At 50.6% G+C, this 22482-nt stretch overlaps 1 protein-coding gene across 1 annotated transcript in view; it reads right to left on the reverse strand.

Moving 5' to 3' along the window:
• Positions 1-1120: 1120 nt before the first annotated feature.
• Positions 1121-22482, reverse strand: part of LOC143925196 (integrin alpha-L-like) — a 79141-nt gene continuing 57779 nt past the window's right edge. The window contains exons 15-25 of the mRNA XM_077449795.1: positions 21099-21240; positions 20912-21004; positions 17074-17153; positions 16084-16170; positions 15863-15935; positions 13626-13733; positions 13476-13550; positions 9275-9355; positions 8915-9010; positions 5957-6067; positions 1121-1664 (exon numbers count right to left, since the gene is read on the reverse strand). Of these exons, the coding sequence (XP_077305921.1) occupies positions 1491-1664; positions 5957-6067; positions 8915-9010; positions 9275-9355; positions 13476-13550; positions 13626-13733; positions 15863-15935; positions 16084-16170; positions 17074-17153; positions 20912-21004; positions 21099-21240 (1120 nt within the window). The 3' untranslated portion in view covers positions 1121-1490. The remainder of the gene's footprint in view (positions 1665-5956; positions 6068-8914; positions 9011-9274; positions 9356-13475; positions 13551-13625; positions 13734-15862; positions 15936-16083; positions 16171-17073; positions 17154-20911; positions 21005-21098; positions 21241-22482) is intronic.

Here is a 22482-nt window from a genome sequence, read left to right on the forward strand (position 1 = left end):
TCTTTGGCCTCCATGGTGGAGAGATTGGAATCTGTGGCTACTGCCAGGAGCACTCCCTTTATGTGAGTTCTCCAAATCTCAGCTTGTTACCTGTATAGAAGACACCTGGGAGCCAGAAATCCTGCTGATTGATAGGAGATCAAATACTTATTTCACTCACTGTATAACCCTTTCTGACCCCTCGCCCTGAACATACTCCCCGCTCCTGACCAATCGCCCTGTACATACCCCCCCGCTCCTGACCCATCGCCCTCTACATACACCCCCCCACTCCTGACCCCTTGCCCTGAACATATTCCCCACTCTGGATCCATCTCCCTGTAGATACCCCCCACTCCTGACCCATCACCCTCTACATACCCCCCACTCCTGACCCATGACCCTGAACATACCCCCCCACTCTTGACCAATTGCCCTGTACATACCCCCCACTCCTGACCCCTCGCCCTGTAAATTCCCCCCACTCCTGACCCCTGTACATACCCCCCACTCCTGACCCCTGTACATACCCCTGCAGATATTTACTGAGTGCTGACTGTAGCTATGGATTAATTTTCCATTGTGGGAGGGGTCGCTTCCATCAGAAGGCGGGCCCATCTGCAGCCTGGGGGAGGAGCTAATATGTTCTACCTTTTCACACCTATTATAGCTCTCCACCTTCTGCTGAACTACAAGTCACAGCATAACCTTCCAGCCCCATACCTCCCCTCTGGTAATGCTGAGACTTGTAGTCCGGCTGGATGAGCAGCAGATTGGAGTCACTTTGGTAACAAATGAAGATCCATCACACAGCGGAGTCCCACTTTATTCATTTATTTCTGTTATTTACAGATTCAGAGATTGTACAGCAAGAGATCAATCATCATCATCATACCCCCCCCCCCCCGCCTACACTGGGGGCAATCATATCCTGATCAGAGACCCATAAACCCCAACCCCCCCACACTGGGGGCAATAATATCCTGGTTGGAGACCCATAAACCCCCCCACTGGGGGCAATAATATCCTGATCAGAGACCCATAAACCCCCCCACCCCCCCACTGGGGGCAATAATATCCTGATCGGAGACCCATGAACCCCAACCCCCCCCCCCCCCCCCACACTGGGGGCAATAATATCCTGATCGGAGACCCATAAACCCAGACCCCCCCCCCCCCACACTGGGGGCAATAATATCCTGATAAGAGACCCATAAACCCCCCCCCCCCCCACACTGGGGGCAATAATATCCTGATCGGAGACCCATAAACCCCCCCCACACTGGGGGCAATAATATCCTGATAAGAGACCCATAAACCCCCCCCACACTGGGGGCAATAATATCCTGATCAGAGACCAATAAACCCCCCCCCCCCACACTGGGGGCAATAATATCCTGATCGGACACCCATAACCCCCCCCCCCCAATTATAGGGGGGTGATAATCTCCCTGTAAAAGAAAAGGTTTGGGGTCCGTTTCCCCTGTAAGTCCTTTTTATATTCAGGATCTTCATTGCCCTTCAGATGACTCCAGTGGAAGATCAGCGGGTTCAGGAAGTGATGTCAGCGGCTCCTGTGGCCCCTCGGTGGCCCCTGCTGTTCCCTCTTCATCAGACATTTGCTGGACGACGGTGTAAGAAGAATCTTCCTCCACCCGAAATTTATTTCTCTTGAAGAAACCGCACTGAGGAAGGAGCGCAGACAGGAGGGTGAGGGGTGCAGATAGGAGGGTGAGGGGTGCAAATAGAAGGGTGAGGGGTGCAGACAGGAGGGTGAGGGGCGCAGATAGGAGGGTGAGGGGAGCAGATAGAAGGGTGAGGGGTGCAGGTGGGAGGGTGAGGGGTGCAGGTGGGAGGGTGAGGGGTGCAGACAGGAGGGTGAGGGGCGCAGATAGGAGGGTGGGGGGTGCAGACGGGAGGGTGAGGGGCGCAGATAGGAGGGTGAGGGGTGCAGACGGGAGGGTGAGGGGCACAGATGGGAGGGTGAGGGGCACAGATAGGAGGGTGAGGGGCGCAGATAGGAGGGTGAGGGGTGCAGACAGGAGGGTGAGGGGCACAGATAGGAGGGTGGGGGGTGCAGACGGGAGGGTGAGGGGCACAGATAGGAGGGTGGGGGGTGCAGACGGGAGGGTGAGGGGCACAGATAGGAGGGTGAGGGGTGCAGACAGGAGGGTGAGGGGCACAGATAGGAGGGTGAGAGGTGCAGATAGGAGGGTGAGTGGCGCAGATAGGAGGGTGAGGGGCGCAGACAGGAGGGTGAGTGGCGCAGACAGGAGGGTGAGGGGTGCAGATGGGAGGGTGAGGGGTGCAGATGGGAGGGTGAGGGGCACAGATAGGAGGGTGAGGGGCGCAGATAGGAGGGTGAGGGGTGCAGACAGGAGGGTGAGGGGCACAGATAGGAGGGTGGGGGGTGCAGACGGGAGGGTGAGGGGCACAGATAGGAGGGTGAGGGGCGCAGATAGGAGGGTGAGGGGCGCAGATAGGAGGGTGAGTGGCGCAGATAGGAGGGTGAGGGGTGCAGACAGGAGGGTGAGGGGCACAGATAGGAGGGTGGGGGGTGCAGACGGGAGGGTGAGGGGCACAGATAGGAGGGTGGGGGGCGCAGATAGGAGGGTGGGGGGCGCAGATAGGAGGGTGAGGGGTGCAGATAGGAGGGTGAGGGGTGCAGACAGGAGGGTGAGGGGTGCAGACAGGAGGGTGAGGGGTGCAGATAGGAGGGTGAGGGGTGCAGATAGGAGGGTGAGGGGTGCAGACAGGAGGGTGAGGGGCACAGATAGGAGGGTGAGGGGCGCAGATAGGAGGGTGAGGGGCGCAGATAGGAGGGTGAGTGGCGCAGATAGGAGGGTGAGGGGTGCAGACAGGAGGGTGGGGGGTGCAGACGGGAGGGTGAGGGGCACAGATAGGAGGGTGAGGGGCACAGATAGGAGGGTGAGGGGCGCAGATAGGAGGGTGAGGGGCGCAGATAGGAGGGTGAGTGGCGCAGATAGGAGGGTGAGGGGTGCAGACAGGAGGGTGGGGGGTGCAGACGGGAGGGTGAGGGGCGCAGATAGGAGGGTGAGGGGCGCAGATAGGAGGGTGGGGGGTGCAGATAGGAGGGTGAGGGGTGCAGACAGGAGGGTGAGGGGTGCAGACAGGAGGGTGAGGGGTGCAGACAGGAGGGTGAGGGGTGCAGATAGGAGGGTGAGCGGTGCAGACAGGAGGGTGAGGGGCACAGATAGGAGGGTGAGGGGTGCAGATAGGAGGGTGAGGGGCACAGATAGGAGGGTGAGGGGTGCAGATAGGAGGGTGAGGGGCACAGATAGGAGGGTGAGAGGTGCAGATAGGAGGGTGAGGGGCACAGATAGGAGGGTGAGGGGTGCAGACGGGAGGGTGAGGGGCACAGATAGGAGGGTGAGGGGCGCAGATGGGAGGGTGAGGGGCACAGATAGGAGGGTGAGGGGCACAGACAGTAGTGAAGCTATTGGTATCCTATCAGGGGCCTCTAGGTCAGTGATTGGCTGGGCTGTAGTTCGCTCAGACTGATTGTGTAGTTCTTCACCTGGTTTTTGCCTAGGCATCAGCTGGCTTGTGATTCCCACTGTGGCCAGTAGATGTCAGTGCTATCCCTGGACATAGCATCAGATTTCACAAACAAAAAGTTATTTCCTTCAGCCAATCCAGTAGGAGGTTTATACCACTGGTGCCTGCTGGGGGAGGATATAAATATCTGGGACAGGCCATGTGCTCGCTCTCTTGGGGTGAAGCCTGTTTTGGGGCGGAGGTGGTCCTGCCTGATCTGGAGGAGATCTAGGAAAGGCCCCCTGCTGGAGAGAGCCGGGAAGAAGGCCGGTCTCGGGAGGTCCAGGGACTCACTTGGAGGACATACTGAAATTCGGGAAAGTGTTGCCGGGTCGGCTGACACTGTGCAGCTGGACCTGGATCTAGAGAGTCCATAAGTGGTCTGCTACCGTCTCTGGGACCCCCAATCCTCAGTTCCTTCACCTTTCTGCAAAAAAAAAAAAAGCGACAGGCGCCCCAATATCTTTCCTCGGTCCCCCCAATTTATCCACGAACTTAGGCCTGGCCTCTGGGGTCTTACACCTATATACTGTGTATAGTATGGAGTGCAGAGCTGAGGAGCCTCTCCCCTCCCCCACACAGGAAGTCCTCCATGATGGGAGTCCTGCAGGACCGCCGCTGACAGGAGAACTCCCATCATAGACTATTCCCTCTATACATTGTGTGTGTGTGTATATATATATATATATATATATATACAGTATCTGACAAAAGTAAGTACACCCCTCGGTGACATTTCTTCTCTCTTTTCATGTGACAACACTGAAGAAATGACACTTGTCTACAATGTAAAGTAGTGAGTGTACAGCTTGTATAACAGTGTAAATTTCCTGTCCCCTCCAAATAACTCAACACACAGCCATTAATGTCTAAACCGCTGGCAACAAAAGTCAGTACACCCCTAAGTGGAAATGTCCAAATTGGGCCCAAACTGTCAATATTTTGTGTGGCCGCCATTATTTTCCAGCACTGCCTTCACCCTCTTGGGCATGGAGGTCAGCAGAGCTTCACAGGTCACCACTGGAGTCCTCTTCCCCTCCCCCATGATGACATCACGGAGCTGGTGGATGTTGGAGACCTTCCCCTCCTCCACCTTCCCTCTGAGGATCCCCCACAGATGATCAATAGGGTTTAGGTCTGGAGACATGCTTGGCCAGTCCATCACCTTTACCCTCAGCTTCTTTAGCAAGGCAGTGGTGGTGTTGGAGGTGTGTTTGGGGTGGTTATCATGTTGGAATACTGCCCTGCGGTCCAGTCTCTGAAGGGAGGGGATCATGCTCCGCTTCAGTATGTCACAGTACATGTTGGCATTCATGGTCCCCTCAATGATCTGTAGCCCCCCAGTGCCGGCAGCACTCATGCAGCCCCAGACCATGACACCCCCACCACCATGCCTGACTGTAGAGACACACTTGTCTTTGTCCTCCTCACCTGGTTGCCCCCACACACGCCTGACACCATCTGACACCAAATACCTTTATCTTGGTCTCATCAGAGCACAGGACATGGTTCCAGTAATCCATCTCCTTAGTCTGCTTGTCTTCAGAAAACTGTTTGTGGTCTTTCTTGTGCATCATCTTTAGAAGAGGCTTCCTTCTGGGACGACAGCCATGCAGACCAATTTGATGCAGTGTGCGGCGTATGGTCTGAGCACTGACAGGCTGACCCCCCACCCCTACAACCTCTGCAGCAATGCTGGCAGCACTCATATGTCTATTTCCCAAAGACAACCTCTGGATATGACGCTGATCACATGACCTCAACTTCTTTGGTGGACCATGGTGAGGCCTGTTCTGAGGGGAACCCGTCCTGTTATACCGCTGTATGGTCTTGGCCACCGTGCTGCAGATCAGTTTCAGGGTCTTGGCAATCTTCTTATAGCCTAGGCCATCTTTATGTAGAGCAACAATTCTTATCTTCAGATCCTCAGAGAGTTCTTTGTCATGAGGTGCCATGTTGTACTTCCAGTGACCAGTATGAGAGAGTGAGAGCGATAACACCAAATTTAACACACCTGCTCTCCATTCACACCTGAGACCTTGTAACACTAACCAGTCACATGACACCGGGGGAGGGAAAATGGCTAATTGGGCCCAATTTGGAGATTTTTACTTAGGGGTGTACTGACTTTTGTTGCCAGCGGTTTAGACATTAATGGCTGTGTGTTGAGTTATTTGGAGGGGACAGGAAATTTACACTGTTATACAAGCTGTACACTCACTACTTTACATTGTAGACAAGTGTCATTTCTTCAGTGTTGTCACATGAAAAGAGAGAAGAAATGTCACTGAGGGGTGTACTTACTTTTGTCAGAGATTGTGTGTGTATATATATATATGCACACTATGTATGACCGATAACAGGAAACCACCATGCCACTAATTCCAGAGGAGGAGACACCCACCTACCCGTCACTTACCTTATAGAGCAGAGCACAGAGGAGAGAGAGCAGGACCACGCCCCCGACCGTTCCTCCCACAATGAGCGGCACGTGATTGGGAGGAACTACAAGATCCACTTGTGTCATCACCTGGAGAGACGGAAAAACCATCATTGAGGGCCCCGCCAGTCACATGACACAGAGAGCTGGGATTGGCCAGTCAGGGCTCCCCCGTCATGTCATGGCATGTCATGTGATCGGTCAGGGCTCCCCCGTCACACTCGTCATGTCATGTGATCGGTCAGGGCTCCCCCGTCACACTCGTCATGTCATGTGATCGGTCAGGGCTCCCCCGTCACACTCGTCATGTCATGTGATCGGTCAGGGCTCCCCCGTCACACTCGTCATGTCATGTGATCGGTCAGGGCTCCCCCGTCATGTCATGTCATGTCATGTGATCGGTCAGGGCTCCCCCGTCACACTCGTCATGTCATGTGATCGGTCAGGGCTCCCCCGTCATGTCATGTCATGTCATGTGATCGGTCAGGACTTCCCGTCACATTCGTCATGTCATTTAATCGGTCAGGGCTCCCTTGTCACACTCGTCTTGTCATGTGATCGGTCAGGGCTCCCTTGTCACACTCGTCATGTCATGTGATCGGTCAGGGCTCCCCCGTCACACTCGTCATGTCATATGATCGGTCAGGACTCCCCATCACACTCGTCATGTCATGTGATCGGTCAGGACTCCCCGTCACACTCGTCATGTCATGTGATCGGTCAGGGCTCCTCCGTCACACTCGTCATGTCATATGATCGGTCAGGACTCCCCATCACACTCGTCATGTCATGTGATCGGTCAGGACTCCCCGTCACACTTGTCATGTCATGTGATCGGTCAGGACTCCCCGTCACACTTGTCATGTCATGTGATCGGTCAGGACTCCCCGTCACACTTGTCATGTCATGTGATCAGTCAGGGCTCCCCCGTCACACTTGTCATGTCATGTGATCGGTCAGGGCTCCCCCGTCACACTCGTCATGTCATGTGATCGGTCAGGACTCCCCCATCACACTCGTCATGTCATGTGATCGGTCAGGACTCCCCGTCACACTCGTCATGTCATGTGATCGGTCAGGGCTCCCTTGTCACACTCGTCATGTCATGTGATCGGTCAGGGCTCCCCCGTCACACTCGTCATGTCATGTGATCGGTCAGGACTCCTCCGTCACACTTGTCATGTCATATGATCGGTCAGGACTCCCCATTACACTCGTCATGTCATGTGATCGGTCAGGACTCCCCGTCACACTTGTCATGTCATGTGATCGGTCAGGACTCCCCGTCACACTTGTCATGTCATGTGATCGGTCAGGACTCCCCGTCACACTTGTCATGTCATGTGATCAGTCAGGGCTCCCCGTCACACTCGTCATGTCATGTGATCGGTCAGGGCTCCCCCGTCACACTCGTCATGTCATGTGATCGGTCAGGACTTCCCGTCACACTCGTCATGTCATGTGATCGGTCAGGACTCCCCCATCACACTCGTCATGTCATGTGATCGGTCAGGACTTCCCGTCACACTCGTCATGTCATGTGATCGGTCAGGGCTCCCCCATCACACTTGTCATGTCATGTGATCGGTCAGGACTCCCCGTCACACTTGTCATGTCATGTGATCGGTCAGGTCTCCCCCGTCACACTTGTCATGTCATGTGATCGGTCAGGGCTCCCCCATCACACTTGTCATGTCATGTGATCGGTCAGGACTCCCCCGTCACACTTGTCATGTCATGTGATCGGTCAGGTCTCCCCCGTCACACTTGTCATGTCATGTGATCGGTCAGGGCTCCCCCATCACACTTGTCATGGCATGTGATCGGTCAGGGCTCCCCCGTCACACTTGTCATGTCATGTGACCGGTCAGGACTCCCCGTAACACTCACCATGTGATGTGATTGGTCAGGGCTCCCCCGTCACACTCGTCATGTCATGTGATCGGTCAGGGCTCCCCCATCACACTTGTCATGTCATGTGATCGGTCAGGACTCCCCCATCACACTCATGTCCTGTGATCGGTCAGGACTCCCCGTAACACTTGTCATGGCATGTGATCGGTCAGGGCTCCCCCATCACACTCGTCATGTCATGTGACCGGTCAGGACTCCCCGTAACACTCGTCATGTCATGTGATCGGTCAGGGCTCCCCGTCACACTCGTCATGTCATGTGATCGGTCAGGGCTCCCCGTCACACTCGTCATGTCATGTGATCGGTCAGGGCTCCCCGTCACACTCGTCATGTCATGTGATCGGTCAGGACTCCCCCGTCACACTCATCATGTCATGTGATCGGTCAGGACTCCCCCGTCACACTCGTCATGTCATGTGATCGGTCAGGGCTCCCCCATCACACTCGTCATGTGATGTGATCGGTCAGGACTCCCCCGTCACACTCATCATGTCATGTGATCGGTCAGGACTCCCCCGTCACACTCGTCATGTCATGTGATCGGTCAGGGCTCCCCCATCACACTCGTCATGTGATGTGATCGGTCAGGACTCCCCCGTCACACTCGTCATGTCATGTGATCAGTCAGGGCTCCCCCGTCACACTTGTCATGTCATGTGATCGGTCAGGGCTCCCCGTCACACTCGTCATGTCATGTGATCGGTCAGGGCTCCCCGTCACACTCGTCATGTCATGTGATCGGTCAGGGCTCCCCGTCACACTCGTCATGTCATGTGATCGGTCAGGACTCCCCCGTCACACTCGTCATGTCATGTGATCGGTCAGGACTCCCCCGTCACACTCGTCATGTCATGTGATCGGTCAGGGCTCCCCCATCACACTCGTCATGTGATGTGATCGGTCAGGACTCCCCCGTCACACTCGTTATGTGATTGGTCGGTCAGGACTGATCCATCAGTCAGTGGCCCTGGTGAAAGCAGGAAGTTCCCATCCCCCGATATATAGAACCCACCCCGGGGTTACCTGTACATGGTGGAACTTCCTCCCCAGCTGGCTGTGATATCGCGTCTCATTGTAGCCGACCATCACCTCAGTGCTGAGATTCACCGACTTCGTCTCCTGCAATTCACACACATCGATCGTCAGATGATGGAAATTGTGATTGGTGGACACATTAAGAGATGAGAGGATCCAGAAATGGTCCCCCTCCCCCACCCACCTCCAGCAGAGCTGTACACACACCGGGGTCTCCATGCTGGTCAGTGACCCCACAACCCCCATCCCCCCCTTATCCAACCCTTTATACACCGACTGAATTGTGCCAAATTCTCCCATCCCCCACCAAACCAGCCGGCATCACATGACACGGGGGAGGGGGATTACCGTCCAGGCGTGTCTCGGCCTCAGTATCCCCGTCACTTGTATGTTGATGGTTCCGTGTTGCTCCACTCTACATAGAAACACCTGTGGATGGGAAAGGAACATATGATGTCATAGTCTATACATACACTACACTATATATATATATATGTATACCGAACAAAATCACCGGAGTCTTGTCTTCATTAATAAGGGAATTCTCACCGACTACAAAGCGGGGGGGGGGGGTATAATCCCAACCACAGATACCCCAAAATCCCAACCACAGATACCCCAAAATCCCAACCACAGATACCCCAAAATCCCAACCACAGATACCCCAAAAGATAAAAACTAAAAAGAAATTGATATTAATACACCCCAAAGAGTCAAATTACCAACATTTATCAATAGCAAAGATAACAACAAGCATATAAAATCCCCAATACTGACCCCCTACATAAAAATCCCTCTACCACCATCCCTATACCAAGATGTGACCCATCCCCCAATGAACCATATCTGTATAAAATGTTAGAAATAAACCCCCTCACAAAGGAGGAGAGAAATACATGATACAGTGGATGATTACCGCCCTCTCCTGATAGTAGACACCCCCAGTCTAACACCTATATAGACCCCACAATCCACCTATATAAACCCCACAATCCACCTATATAAACCCCCACAATCCACCTATATAAACCCCCACAATCCACCTATATAAACCCCACAATCCACCTATATAGACCCCACAATCCACCTATATAAACCCCCACAATCCACCTATATAGACCCCACAATCCACCTATATAGACCCCACAATCCACCTATATAAACCCCACAATCCCCCTATATAAACCCCACAATCCCCCTATATAAACCCCACAATCCACCTATATAGACCCCACAATTCACCTATATAAACCCCACAATCCACCTATATAGACCCCACAATTCACCTATATAAACCCCACAATCCACCTATATAAACCCCACAATCCACTTATATAGACCCCACAACCCACCTATATAAACCCCACAACCCACCTATATAAACCCCACAACCCACCTATATAAACCCCACAACCGACCTATATAAACCCCCACAATTCCCCTATATAAACCCACACAATTCACCTATATAAACCCCACAATCCACCTATATAAACCCCACAATCCACCTATATAAACCCCACAATCCACCCATATAAACCCCACAATCCACCCATATAAACCCCACAACCCACCTATATAAACCTCACAATCCACCTATATAAACCCCACAATCCACCTATATAAACCCCACAATCCACCTATATAGACCCCACAATCCACCTATATAGACCCCACAATCCACCTATATAAACCCCACAATCCACCTATATAAACCCCACAATCCACCTATATAAACCCCACAACCCACCTATATAAACCTCACAATCCACCTATATAAACCCCACAATCCACCTATATAAACCCCACAATCCACCTATATAGACCCCACAATCCACCTATATAAACCCCACAATCCACCTATATAAACCTCACAATCCACCTATATAGACCCCACAATCCACCTATATAGACCCCACAATCCACCTATATAGACCCCACAATCCACCTATATAAACCCCACAATCCACCTATATAAACCCCACAATCCACCCATATAAACCCCACAATCCACCTATATAAACCCCACAACCCACCTATATAAACCCCACAATCCACCTATATAAACCCCACAACCCACCTATATAAACCCCACAATCCACCTATATAAACCCCACAATCCACCTATATAAACCCCACAATCCACCTATATAAACCCCACAATCCACCCATATAAACCCCACAATCCACCCATATAAACCCCACAATCCACCTATATAAACCCCACAACCCACCTATATAAACCCCACAATCCACCCATATAAACCCCACAATCCACCTATATAAACCCCACAACCCACCTATATAAACCTCACAATCCACCTATATAAACCCCACAATCCACCTATATAGACCCCACAATCCACCTATATAAACCCCAACAATCCACCTATATAAACCCCACAATCCACCTATATAGACCCCACAACCCACCTATATAAACCCCCACAACCCCCCTATATAGACCCCACAATCCGCCTATATAGACCCCACAATCCACCTATAATGGGAGCAGAATCTGTACAATTGCAGAGGGCAGCACCAAACCATGGATGCCAATCAATGTTGCCGCCGTCCACAATGACCCGGGAAACAGTAATAATAAGTCCGGCAAGAGACATCTCCAGCTGGAAAGAGACGTTTCCTTCAATATTACGCTATGTTGGGCTTTTGTTTTTATGGCTCCATGCACGAGACCATCACCTCATCTCTCATTGGATATTCATGAATTTCTGGCCTACGTGACGTGGTGGTGCAAGACGAGTCCGTGGAGTATCTACACCTGTTGGGTGAATTCCATATATAAGCCTACAGGACTTGGGGGGGCCTACGCCTGACTAAGTCCAAGTCTTGCGGGAAGCCTCCCCCAGTTTGGCGGTGGTGGTGGCAGCGTTGGAGGTGGCGGTGGCAGCGTTGGAGGTGGTGGTGGCGGTGGCAGCGTTGGAGGTGGCGGTGGCAGCGTTGGAGGTGGCGGTGGCAGCGTTGGAGGTGGTGGCGGCGGTGGCAGCATTGGAGGTGGCGGTGGCAGCGTTGGAAGTGGCGGTGGCGGTGGCAGCGTTGGAGGTGGTGGCGGCGGTGGCAGCATTGGAGGTGGCGGTGGCAGCGTTGGAGGTGGCGGTGGCGGGGCAGCGTTGGAGGTGGCAGTGGCAGCGTTGGAGGTGGCAGCGTTGGAGGTGGCGGTGGTGGTGGCAGCGTTGGAGGTGGCGGCGGCGGCGGTGGCAGCGTTGGAGGTGGCAGTGGCAGCGTTGGAGGTGGCAGCGTTGGAGGTGGCGGTGGTGGTGGCAGCGTTGGAGGTGGCGGCGGCAGCGTTGGAGGTGGCGGTGGCAGCGTTGGAGGTGGCAGCGTTGGAGGTGGCGGTGGTGGCGGCAGCGTTGGAGGTGGCGGCGGTGGCAGCGTTGGAGGTGGCGGAGGCGGTGGCAGCGTTGGAGGTTGGCGGAGGCGGTGGCAGCGTTGGAGGTGGCGGCGGCGGTGGCAGCATTGGAGGCGGCGGTGGCGGTGGCAGCGTTGGAGGCGGTGGCAGCGTTGGAGGTGGTGGCGGCGGTGGCAGCGTTGGAGGTGGCGGCGGCGGTGGCAGCGTTGGAGGTGGCAGCGTTGGAGGTGGCGGCGGTGGTGGCAGCGTTGGAGGTGGCGGTGGCAGCGTTGGAGGTGGCGGCGGCAGCGTTGGAGGTGGCGGTGGCGGTGGCAGCGTTGGAGGTGACGGTGGCAGCGTTGGAGGTGGCGGCGGCGGTGGCAGCGTTGGAGGTGGCGGTGGCAGCGTTGGAGGTGGCGGTGGCAGCGTTGGAGGTGGCGGAGGTGGTGGTGGTGGCGGTGGTGACGGTGGTGGCGGTGGTGACGGCGGTGGCGACGCATGTATGAAGAGCACACAATTTTTTGGAAAGTTGATTCTTCTACAAATTCCTTGCTGGACTTCACACTTTGGGGCTGGTTTGGCACCCGCTGACTTTTTTGAGAATTATTGGTGAAGGATTATTACTTTTTTTTTTTTTTTTTCCACTTATATTTGTATTTCGAAGGTTTATTTAGCCGCTTAAATGTGCTTTTCGTGGTTTATGTCCTTTTACCACAAGGGGGACACGTTTTTCTTGCTTTAAGATTTATATGGTGACACGTAGAATTTTACATTTCTGTCTTTGTCGTGGCACTACACATATATATATTTTTTTCTTTTTTGTCTAGAAGCGTTGTGTTGGCGGCTCGATAAAGTTTATTATCACAGCGCAGTATACACCGAAACACTATCATTATATCCCATACATGGTACAATGTGTGCAACCAATCGTATGGTAATCATTAGGGAGGGGGTTTATTTCTAACATTTCATATGGATATGGTTTATTGGGGGATGGGTTACATCTTGGTGTAGGGATGGCGGTAGAGGGATTTTATATGCTTGTTATTTATCTTTGCTATTGATAGCTTAATAAATGTTGGTAATTTAACTCTTTAGGGTGTATTAGTATCAATTTCTTTTTTCTTTTTTTCTTTTGGAGTATGATGTCCTAGTCTGCCATCACTATGACATCACCACCAGCAGCCAATCACACCATACCTGGTTTCCTGGTAGTTTTGTGGACCCCTCTGGGACCTGGTTAAGGTCCGGCTCTTCACAGCTACCGCTGGTGACCTGAAAGATGGATTACACGTCATGTACACGCATGTCACGGTGATAGCGGGCTGGTTATTTGAAGCCAGATCTTACCCAACGTGTCACATGGTAATCCCAGACAAGGTCACCCGTCTCCTCCCCCGGAGTCCTCACTGTGACCATGAACTCGGTGTCCACCAGGCTGGATCCCAGGTTCTGGATCTGGAAAGGGTTCATATGGTGGGTCAACCCAACAAGTCTCCCCCCTGTAATGTACAGACCCCACCGAGGAGCCAGCATGTGGAGGCTGCTGACCTTCCCCCCCATACACACTATGGTTTCCCTTTATACCACCCCCATACACACTATGGTCCCACCTTATACCACCCCCATACACACTATGGTCTCACCTTATACCACCCCCATACATACTATGGTCTCACCTGATACCCCCATACACACTATGGTTTCCCTTTATACCACCCCCATACACACTATGGTCCCACCTTAAACCCCCCCATACATACTATGGTCCCACCTTATACCACCCCCATACACACTATGGTCCCTCCTGATACCCCCCCATACACACTATGGTCTCACCTTATACCACCCCCATACACACTATGGTCTCACCTTATACCACCCCCATACACACTATGGTCTCACCTTATACCACCCCCATACACACTATGGTCCCACCTTATACCACCCCCATACACACTATGGTCCCACCTTATACCACCCCCATACACACTATGGTCCCACCTTATACCCCCATACACACTATGGTCCCACCTTATACCACCCCCATACACACTATGGTCCCACCTTATACCATCCCCATACACACTATGGTCCCACCTTATACCACCCCCATACACACTATGGTCTCACCTTATACCACCCCCATACACACTATGGTCCCACCTTATACCACCCCATACACACTATGGTCCCACCTTATACCACCCCCATACACACTATGGTCCCACCTTATACCACCCCCATACACACTATGGTCTCACCTTATACCACCCCCATACACACTATGGTCTCACCTTATACCACCCCCATACACACTATGGTCTCACCTTATACCACCCCCATACACACTATGGTCTCACCTTATACCACCCCCATACACACTATGGTCTCACCTTATACCACCCCCATACACACTATGGTCTCACCTTATACCACCCCCATACACACTATGGTCTCACCTTATACCACCCCATACACACTATGGTCCCACCTTATACCACCCCCATACACACTATGGTCTCACCTTATACCACCCCCATACACACTATGGTCCCACCTTATACCACCCCCATACACACTATGGTCCCACCTTAAACCCCCCAATACATACATTGGTCTCACCTGATACCCCACATGCACATTATGGTCTCACCTTATACCACCCCCATACACACTATGGTCCCACCTTATACCACCCCCCATACACACTATGGTCTCACCTGATACCCCCATACACACTATGGTCCCACCTTATACCACCCCCCATACACACTATGGTCTCACCTGATACCCCCATACACACTATGGTCCCACCTTAAACCCCTCCATACACACTATGGTCCCACCTTATACCACCCCCATACACACTATGGTCCCTCCTGATACCCCCTATACGCACTATGGTCCCACCTTATACCACCCCCATACACACTATGGTCCCACCTTATACCACCCCCATACACACTATGGTCTCACCTTATACCACCCCATACACACTATGGTCCCACCTTATACCACCCCCATACACACTATGGTCTCACCTTATACCACCCCATACACACTATGGTCCCACCTTATACCACCCCCATACACACTATGGTCCCACCTTAAACCCCCCCAATACATACATTGGTCTCACCTGATACCCCACATGCACATTATGGTCTCACCTTATACCACCCCCATACACACTATGGTCTCACCTGATACCCCCATACACACTATGGTCCCACCTTATACCACCCCCCATACACACTATGGTCTCACCTGATACCCCCATACACACTATGGTCCCACCTTAAACCCCTCCATACACACTATGGTCCCACCTTATACCACCCCCATACACACTATGGTCCCTCCTGATACCCCCTATACGCACTATGGTCTCACTTGATACCCCCCATACACACTATGGTCCCACCTTATACCACCCCCATACGCACTATGGTCTCACTTGATACCACCCATACACACTATGGTCCCTCCTGATACCCCCCAATACACACTATGGTCTCACTTTATACCACCCCCATACACACATTGGTCTCACCTGATACCCCACATACACACTTCACGCTCACCTGATATGCATGGGTCACATTGCTCCGCTCCTCTTTTTTGGTGAACAGAATATACTTTGTTGAGTTTTCTACCCTGTGAGGTGACAACATATATAGAACATGAAGAACCGAGCCCATCATAGACCTCAACAGAATACATGGGGGACACGTATGTACAAAATCCCCCCCCGACACACTCCCAGATCACATAGGAAGTGACCTATGAACACGGATGAACAGACCTGCGACTGATGATGTTGATTGGATACAGGACGGGGATGTCTCGGGTCACCTTATTTGTCACGTTGGTCTTATTCCCATCATTCTCACTGTCCAGGAAAGCATAGATATTAGTCAAATGTCTCCGTTCTTTTGCCCCCCATCCATTGAAAACCAGTCCTGACCAATCACAGGACCAGCTCAGATATTGCCAACTTCCTTCCCATACTCATTACCCCACTTACCCATACCCAACTTATCACTCTAACTTATCACTTATCACTCTAGCGGCCATATTTTTATTTAACCAAAATGTAAATATTTTTAAATAATCTTTTGTAACGGCAACTTTATTAACATCCAGCTTGTTGGTCTTTGACGAGGGTGCTCCCACTTAACCATTAACCACCAATACACTGCGGGACCTTTCCATACGGCCTCCAGCAAAACATAACCGTATTCCAGTCTCCCGTTCCACTGGAATACCCCAGAGAGGCCCACCCATGAGCCCCCCACCACTTCGATCACATCTGTTATCCGCCACCATCAAAGACCAAGGAACCGCCACTACGAGCTGCTATGACGTCCTGCAAATCCAATGCACCTGAAATACAAAACACACAACACACAACACACACAACACACACAACACACAACGACAACAACGACAACAAAACCACGGGGAGGGTGGGTGGGAAAACTGCCTCCTTCAGCTTCTCCTTCCGGACTGAACCCTCACGGCCCCGCCTCCTCCTTTATATTCTCCTCCCCCTCAACACTTCTTTCTCTCACTCCACCCCTTCTCCCTCTCTTCCTTTACTTAACCCTTTAGTTGCCTAACTTCCCACCTTGTCATGCCCGGCCCTACACTACATTTCTTTTCTGTCTTTCGTTCCGGTCCTCCAGGACTGAATATATTTCCCCGACCTCCTGTGAGCCCCAATGAGTTGGACAGTTACAGGAAGACAATGGGATACTTGCGGACAACAAACTATGGCCTCTTCCACTCTCACCTGGTGACCTGAAAAGATAGCTGGACCCGATCCGGCCACGAGACATTGGTGACAATTCCAAACATGATGTGGATGTCGGCCTGCAAACCAGAATCAACATTCAGTTCTGTTCTTCATACCTTGAGCTCATCACTAACCATCCTCTTCTATTTCATTACCTCTTCTGTCTTCTCTAAAGTCATTTCCATCCTTTGCAGGATGTTCATCTCCTTTCTCTGATGTCTTTTAGACTCTATATTTCCTGCACTGATGTCATCTGTCCTCTCATGTCCTCCAAACATCTCCACCAAACATCTTCTCCATAAATATCCTCCATACATGTCCACCACACATCTCATCCAAACATCTCCTCCATACATGTCCACCACACATCTCATCCAAACATCTCCTCCATACATCTCATCCAAACATCTCCTCCATACATCTCATCCAAACATCTCCTCAATACATTTCCTCCATACATCTCCTCCATAAATGTCCTCCAAATATCTCACCCATACATGTCATCCAAACATCTCCTCCATACATCTCCTCCATACATGTCCACCACACATCTCATCCAAACATCTCCTCCATACATGTCCACCACACATCTCATCCAAACATCTCCTCAATACATCTCCTCCATACATGTCCTCCAAACATCTCCTCCATACATGTCCACCACACATCTCATCCAAACATCTCCTCCATACATGTCCACCACACATCTCATCCAAACATCTCCTCCATACATGTCCACCACACATCTCATCCAAACATCTCCTCCATACATGTCCACCAAACATCTTCTCCATAAATATCCTCCATACATCTCCACCACACATCTCATCCAAACATCTCCTCCATACATCTCATCCAAACATCTCCTCCATACATCTCATCCAAACATCTCCTCAATACATGTCCTCCATACATCTCATCCAAACATCTCCTCCATACATGTCCCCCACACATCTCATTCAAACATCTCCTCCATACATCTCATCCAAACATCTCCTCCATACATCTCATCCAAACATCTCCTCCATACATCTCATCCAAACATCTCCTCCATACATCTCATCCAAACATCTCCTCCATACATCTCATGCAAACATCTCCTCCATACATCTCATCCAAACATCTCCTCCATACATCTCATGCAAACATCTCCTCCATACATCTCATCCAAACATCTCATCCAAACATCTCCTCCATACATCTCATCCAAACATCTCCTCCATACATCTCATCCAAACATCTCCTCCATACATCTCATCCAAACATCTCCTCCATACATCTCATCCAAACATCTCATCCAAACATCTCCTCCATACATCTCATCCAAACATCTCCTCCATACATCTCATCCAAACATCTCCTCCATACATCTCATGCAAACATCTCCTCCATACATGTCCTCCATACATCTCATCCAAACATCTCCTCAATACATGTCCTCCATACATCTCATCCAAACATCTCCTCAATACATCTCATCCAAACATCTCCTCAATACATCTCATCCAAACATCTCCTCCATACATCTCATCCAAACATCTCATCCAAACATCTCCTCCATACATCTCATCCAAACATCTCCTCCATACATCTCATCCAAACATCTCCTCCATACATCTCATGCAAACATCTCCTCAATACATGTCCTCCATACATCTCATCCAAACATCTCCTCAATACATGTCCTCCATACATCTCATCCAAACATCTCCTCAATACATGTCCTCCATACATCTCATCCAAACATCTCCTCAATACATCTCATCCAAACATCTCCTCCATACATCTCATCCAAACATCTCATCCAAACATCTCCTCCATACATCTCCTCCATACATCTCATCCAAACATCTCACCCATACATCTCCTCCAAATATCTCCCCCATACATGTCCTCCATACGTCTCATCCAAACATCTCCTCAATACATGTCCTCCAAATATCTCACCCATACATGTCCTCCATACATCTCATCCAAACATCTCCTCCATACATGTCCTCCAAATATCTCACCCATACATGTCCTCCATACATCTCATACAAACATCTCCTCAATACAAGTCCTCCAAAAATCTCCTCCATACATCTCTATAGATCTCATCCAAACCTAACCCTGCATATATGTCCATCCATCATTGGAAAATGGAAATAGTATGGCACAACTTCAAACCTCATCACCCTGAACACACCATCCCAACCGTGAGACATGGTGGTGGCAGTATCATGTGGTGGGGATGGTTTTGTTCAGCAGGGACAGGGAAGCTGGTCAGAGTTGATGGGAAGATGGATGGAGACAAATACAGGACAATCTTAGAAGAAAACCTGTTAGAGTCGGCAAAAGACTTGAGACCTTGGGAATTATACCCTGTCCAAATTACCTAACAACTAAATTCCTGACACTAATACTCAACAAGACAATACACAGGTACTCGCACACCACTGTGCACTAGCAGACCAACGTGCATCTCACTAAAATATCTTCTCTATGCATTTCATCTACACATATCCTCCATACATCTCATGCATACATTACATCCAAACATCTCCCCCCTACATCTCTTCCATACATCTCCTCCAAACATCTCCTCCATACATCTCCCCCATACATCTCCCCCATACATCTCCTCCAAACATCTCCTCCATACATCTCCTCCATACATCTCATGCATACATTACATCCAAACATCTCCCCCCTACATCTCTTCCATACATCTCCTCCAAACATCTCCCCCATACATCTCCCCCATACATCTCCCCCATACATCTCCTCCAAACATCTCCTCCATACATCTCCTCCATACATCTCATGCATACATTACATCCAAACATCTCCCCCCTACATCTCTTCCATACATCTCCTCCAAACATCTCCCCCATACATCTCCCCCATACATCTCCCCCATACATCTCCTCCAAACATCTCCTCCATACATCTCCTCCATACATCTCATGCATACATTACATCCAAACATCTCCCCCCTACATCTCTTCCATACATCTCCTCCAAACATCTCCTCCATACATCTCCCCCATACATCTCCCCCATACATCTCCCCCATACATCTCCTCCATACATCTCCCCCATACATCTCCTCCATACATGTCCCCCATACATCTCTTCCATACATCTCCTCCAAACATCTCCTCCATACATCTCCTGCATACATCTCCCCCATACATCTCCTCCATACATCTCCTCCATACATCTCCCCCATACATCTCCTCCATACATCTCATCCATACATCTCCCCCATACATCTCCCCCATACATCTCCCCCATACATCTCCTCCATACATCTCCTCCATACATCTCCTCCATACATCTCCCCCATACATCTCCCCCATACATCTCCCCCATACATCTCCTCCATACATGTCCCCCATACATCTCTTCCATACATCTCCTCCAAACATCTCCTCCATACATCTCCTGCATACATCTCCCCCATACATCTCCTCCATACATCTCCTCCATACATCTCCCCCATACATCTCCTCTATACATCTCATCCATACATCTCCCCCATACATCTCCTCCATACATGTCCCCCATACATCTCCTCCATACATCTCCTCCATACATCTCCTCCATACATCTCCTCCATACATCTCCCCCATACATCTCCCCCATACATCTCCTCCATACATCTCCTCCATACATCTCCCCCAAACATCTCCTCCATACATCTCCTCCATATAGCCTCTTCCTCACACCATCCAATGTCCCTCCTCTACCTGCCTTCCCATACGTTCTTCCTCATCTAACAGAAATTCTCTTCCATTTGCTTCCATGAACCTCTCTTCTCCACACCTTCCCTTCTCACTTGTAGACTCACCCAGGATGCCCGTCTCATGATCGGGTGACTAACATTACACGAGAGGCTTCGGGTCTCCAAATCTTCACACAATAGAGAGATCCTCCTCGATGCCTTCAAGAAATGATGGTTATTCCTCAAGAATAATGCACAGTAAGATAATTCCTTATCTGACCCCCCACCCTCGTCACATGACCTCACTCAGTACCTCTGTGATATTAACTTTGCGGAAAGACAGTCCAGTTGAGTAGTTGACCCAAAGCTTAACCCTTTGGGCATTGTCTCCCTTGTTGTGAAGTTTGAGGAACACAGAGAAGGAGGCCCCATCCTCCACAACCAAATGATCCATCCTGCAACAGACAATGTGTGTGATCAATAAGAAAAGTCGCTCCTACATGGACCTAAGGTCACAGAAATAGAGATGACTTTCAGGTCAAATGTGAGTTCGGCCCAAACCCAGCCTGTTCACAGTCTGAAGAACCCCTTAACAAATCGGCCAGTTCACCTGCCTGAATCCCAAACTGCTATACAGTGGTGTGAAAAAGTGTTTGCCCCCTTCCTCATTTCCTGTTCCTTTGCATGTTTGTCACACTTAAGTGTTTCGGAACATCAAACCAATTTAAACAATAGTCAAGGACAACACAAGTAAACACAAAATGCAATTTGTAAATGAAGGTGTTTATTATTAAAGGTGAAAAAAAATCCAAACCATCATGGCCCTGTGTGAAAAAGTGATTGCCCCCCTTGTTAAAACATACTATAACTGTGGTTGTCCACACCTGAGTTCAATTTCTCTAGCCACACCCAGGCCTGATTATTGCCACACCTGTTCACAATCAAGGCATCACTTAAATAGGAGCTGCTTGACACAGTAAGGTCCACCAGAAGATCCTTAAAAGCTACACATCATGCCGAGACCCAAAGAAATTCAGGAACAATTGAGAAAGAAAGTAATTGAGATCTATCAGTCTGGAAAGGGTTATAAAGCCATTTCCAAAGCTTTGGGAATCCAGCGAACCACAGTGAGAGCCATTATCCACAAATGGCGAAGACATGGAACAGTGGTGAACCTTCCCAGGAGTGGCCGGCCGCCCAAAATGACCCCAAGAGCGCAGCGACGACTCATCCAAGAGGTCACAAAAGACCCCACAACAACGTCCAAGGAACTGCAGGCCTCACTTGCCTCAGTTAAGGTCAGCGTTCATGCCTCCACCATCAGGAAAAGACTGGGCAAAAATGGCCTGCATGGCAGAGTTCCAAGGAGAAAACCACTGCTGAGCAAAAAGAACATCAAAGCTCGTCTCAATTTCTCCACAACACATCTTGATGATCCCCAAGACTTTTGGGACAACATTCTGTGGACCGATGAGACAAAAGTGGAACTCTTTGGAAGGTGTGTGTCCAAGTATATCTGGCGTAGAAGGAACACTGCATTTCATAAAAAGAACATTATACCAACAGTAAAATATGGTGGTGGTAGTGTGATGGTCTGGGGCTGTTTTGCTGCTTCAGGACCTGGAGGACTTGCCGTGATAAAAGGAACTATGAATTCTGCTGTCTACCAAGAGATCCTGAAGGAGAATGTCCGACCA

The sequence above is a fragment of the Lithobates pipiens genome, unplaced genomic scaffold (assembly GCF_037356315.1).
Source record: "Lithobates pipiens isolate NorthernLeopardFrog02 unplaced genomic scaffold, aLitPip1_a1.2 Scaffold_22, whole genome shotgun sequence".
Lineage (NCBI taxonomy): Eukaryota > Metazoa > Chordata > Amphibia > Anura > Ranidae > Lithobates > Lithobates pipiens.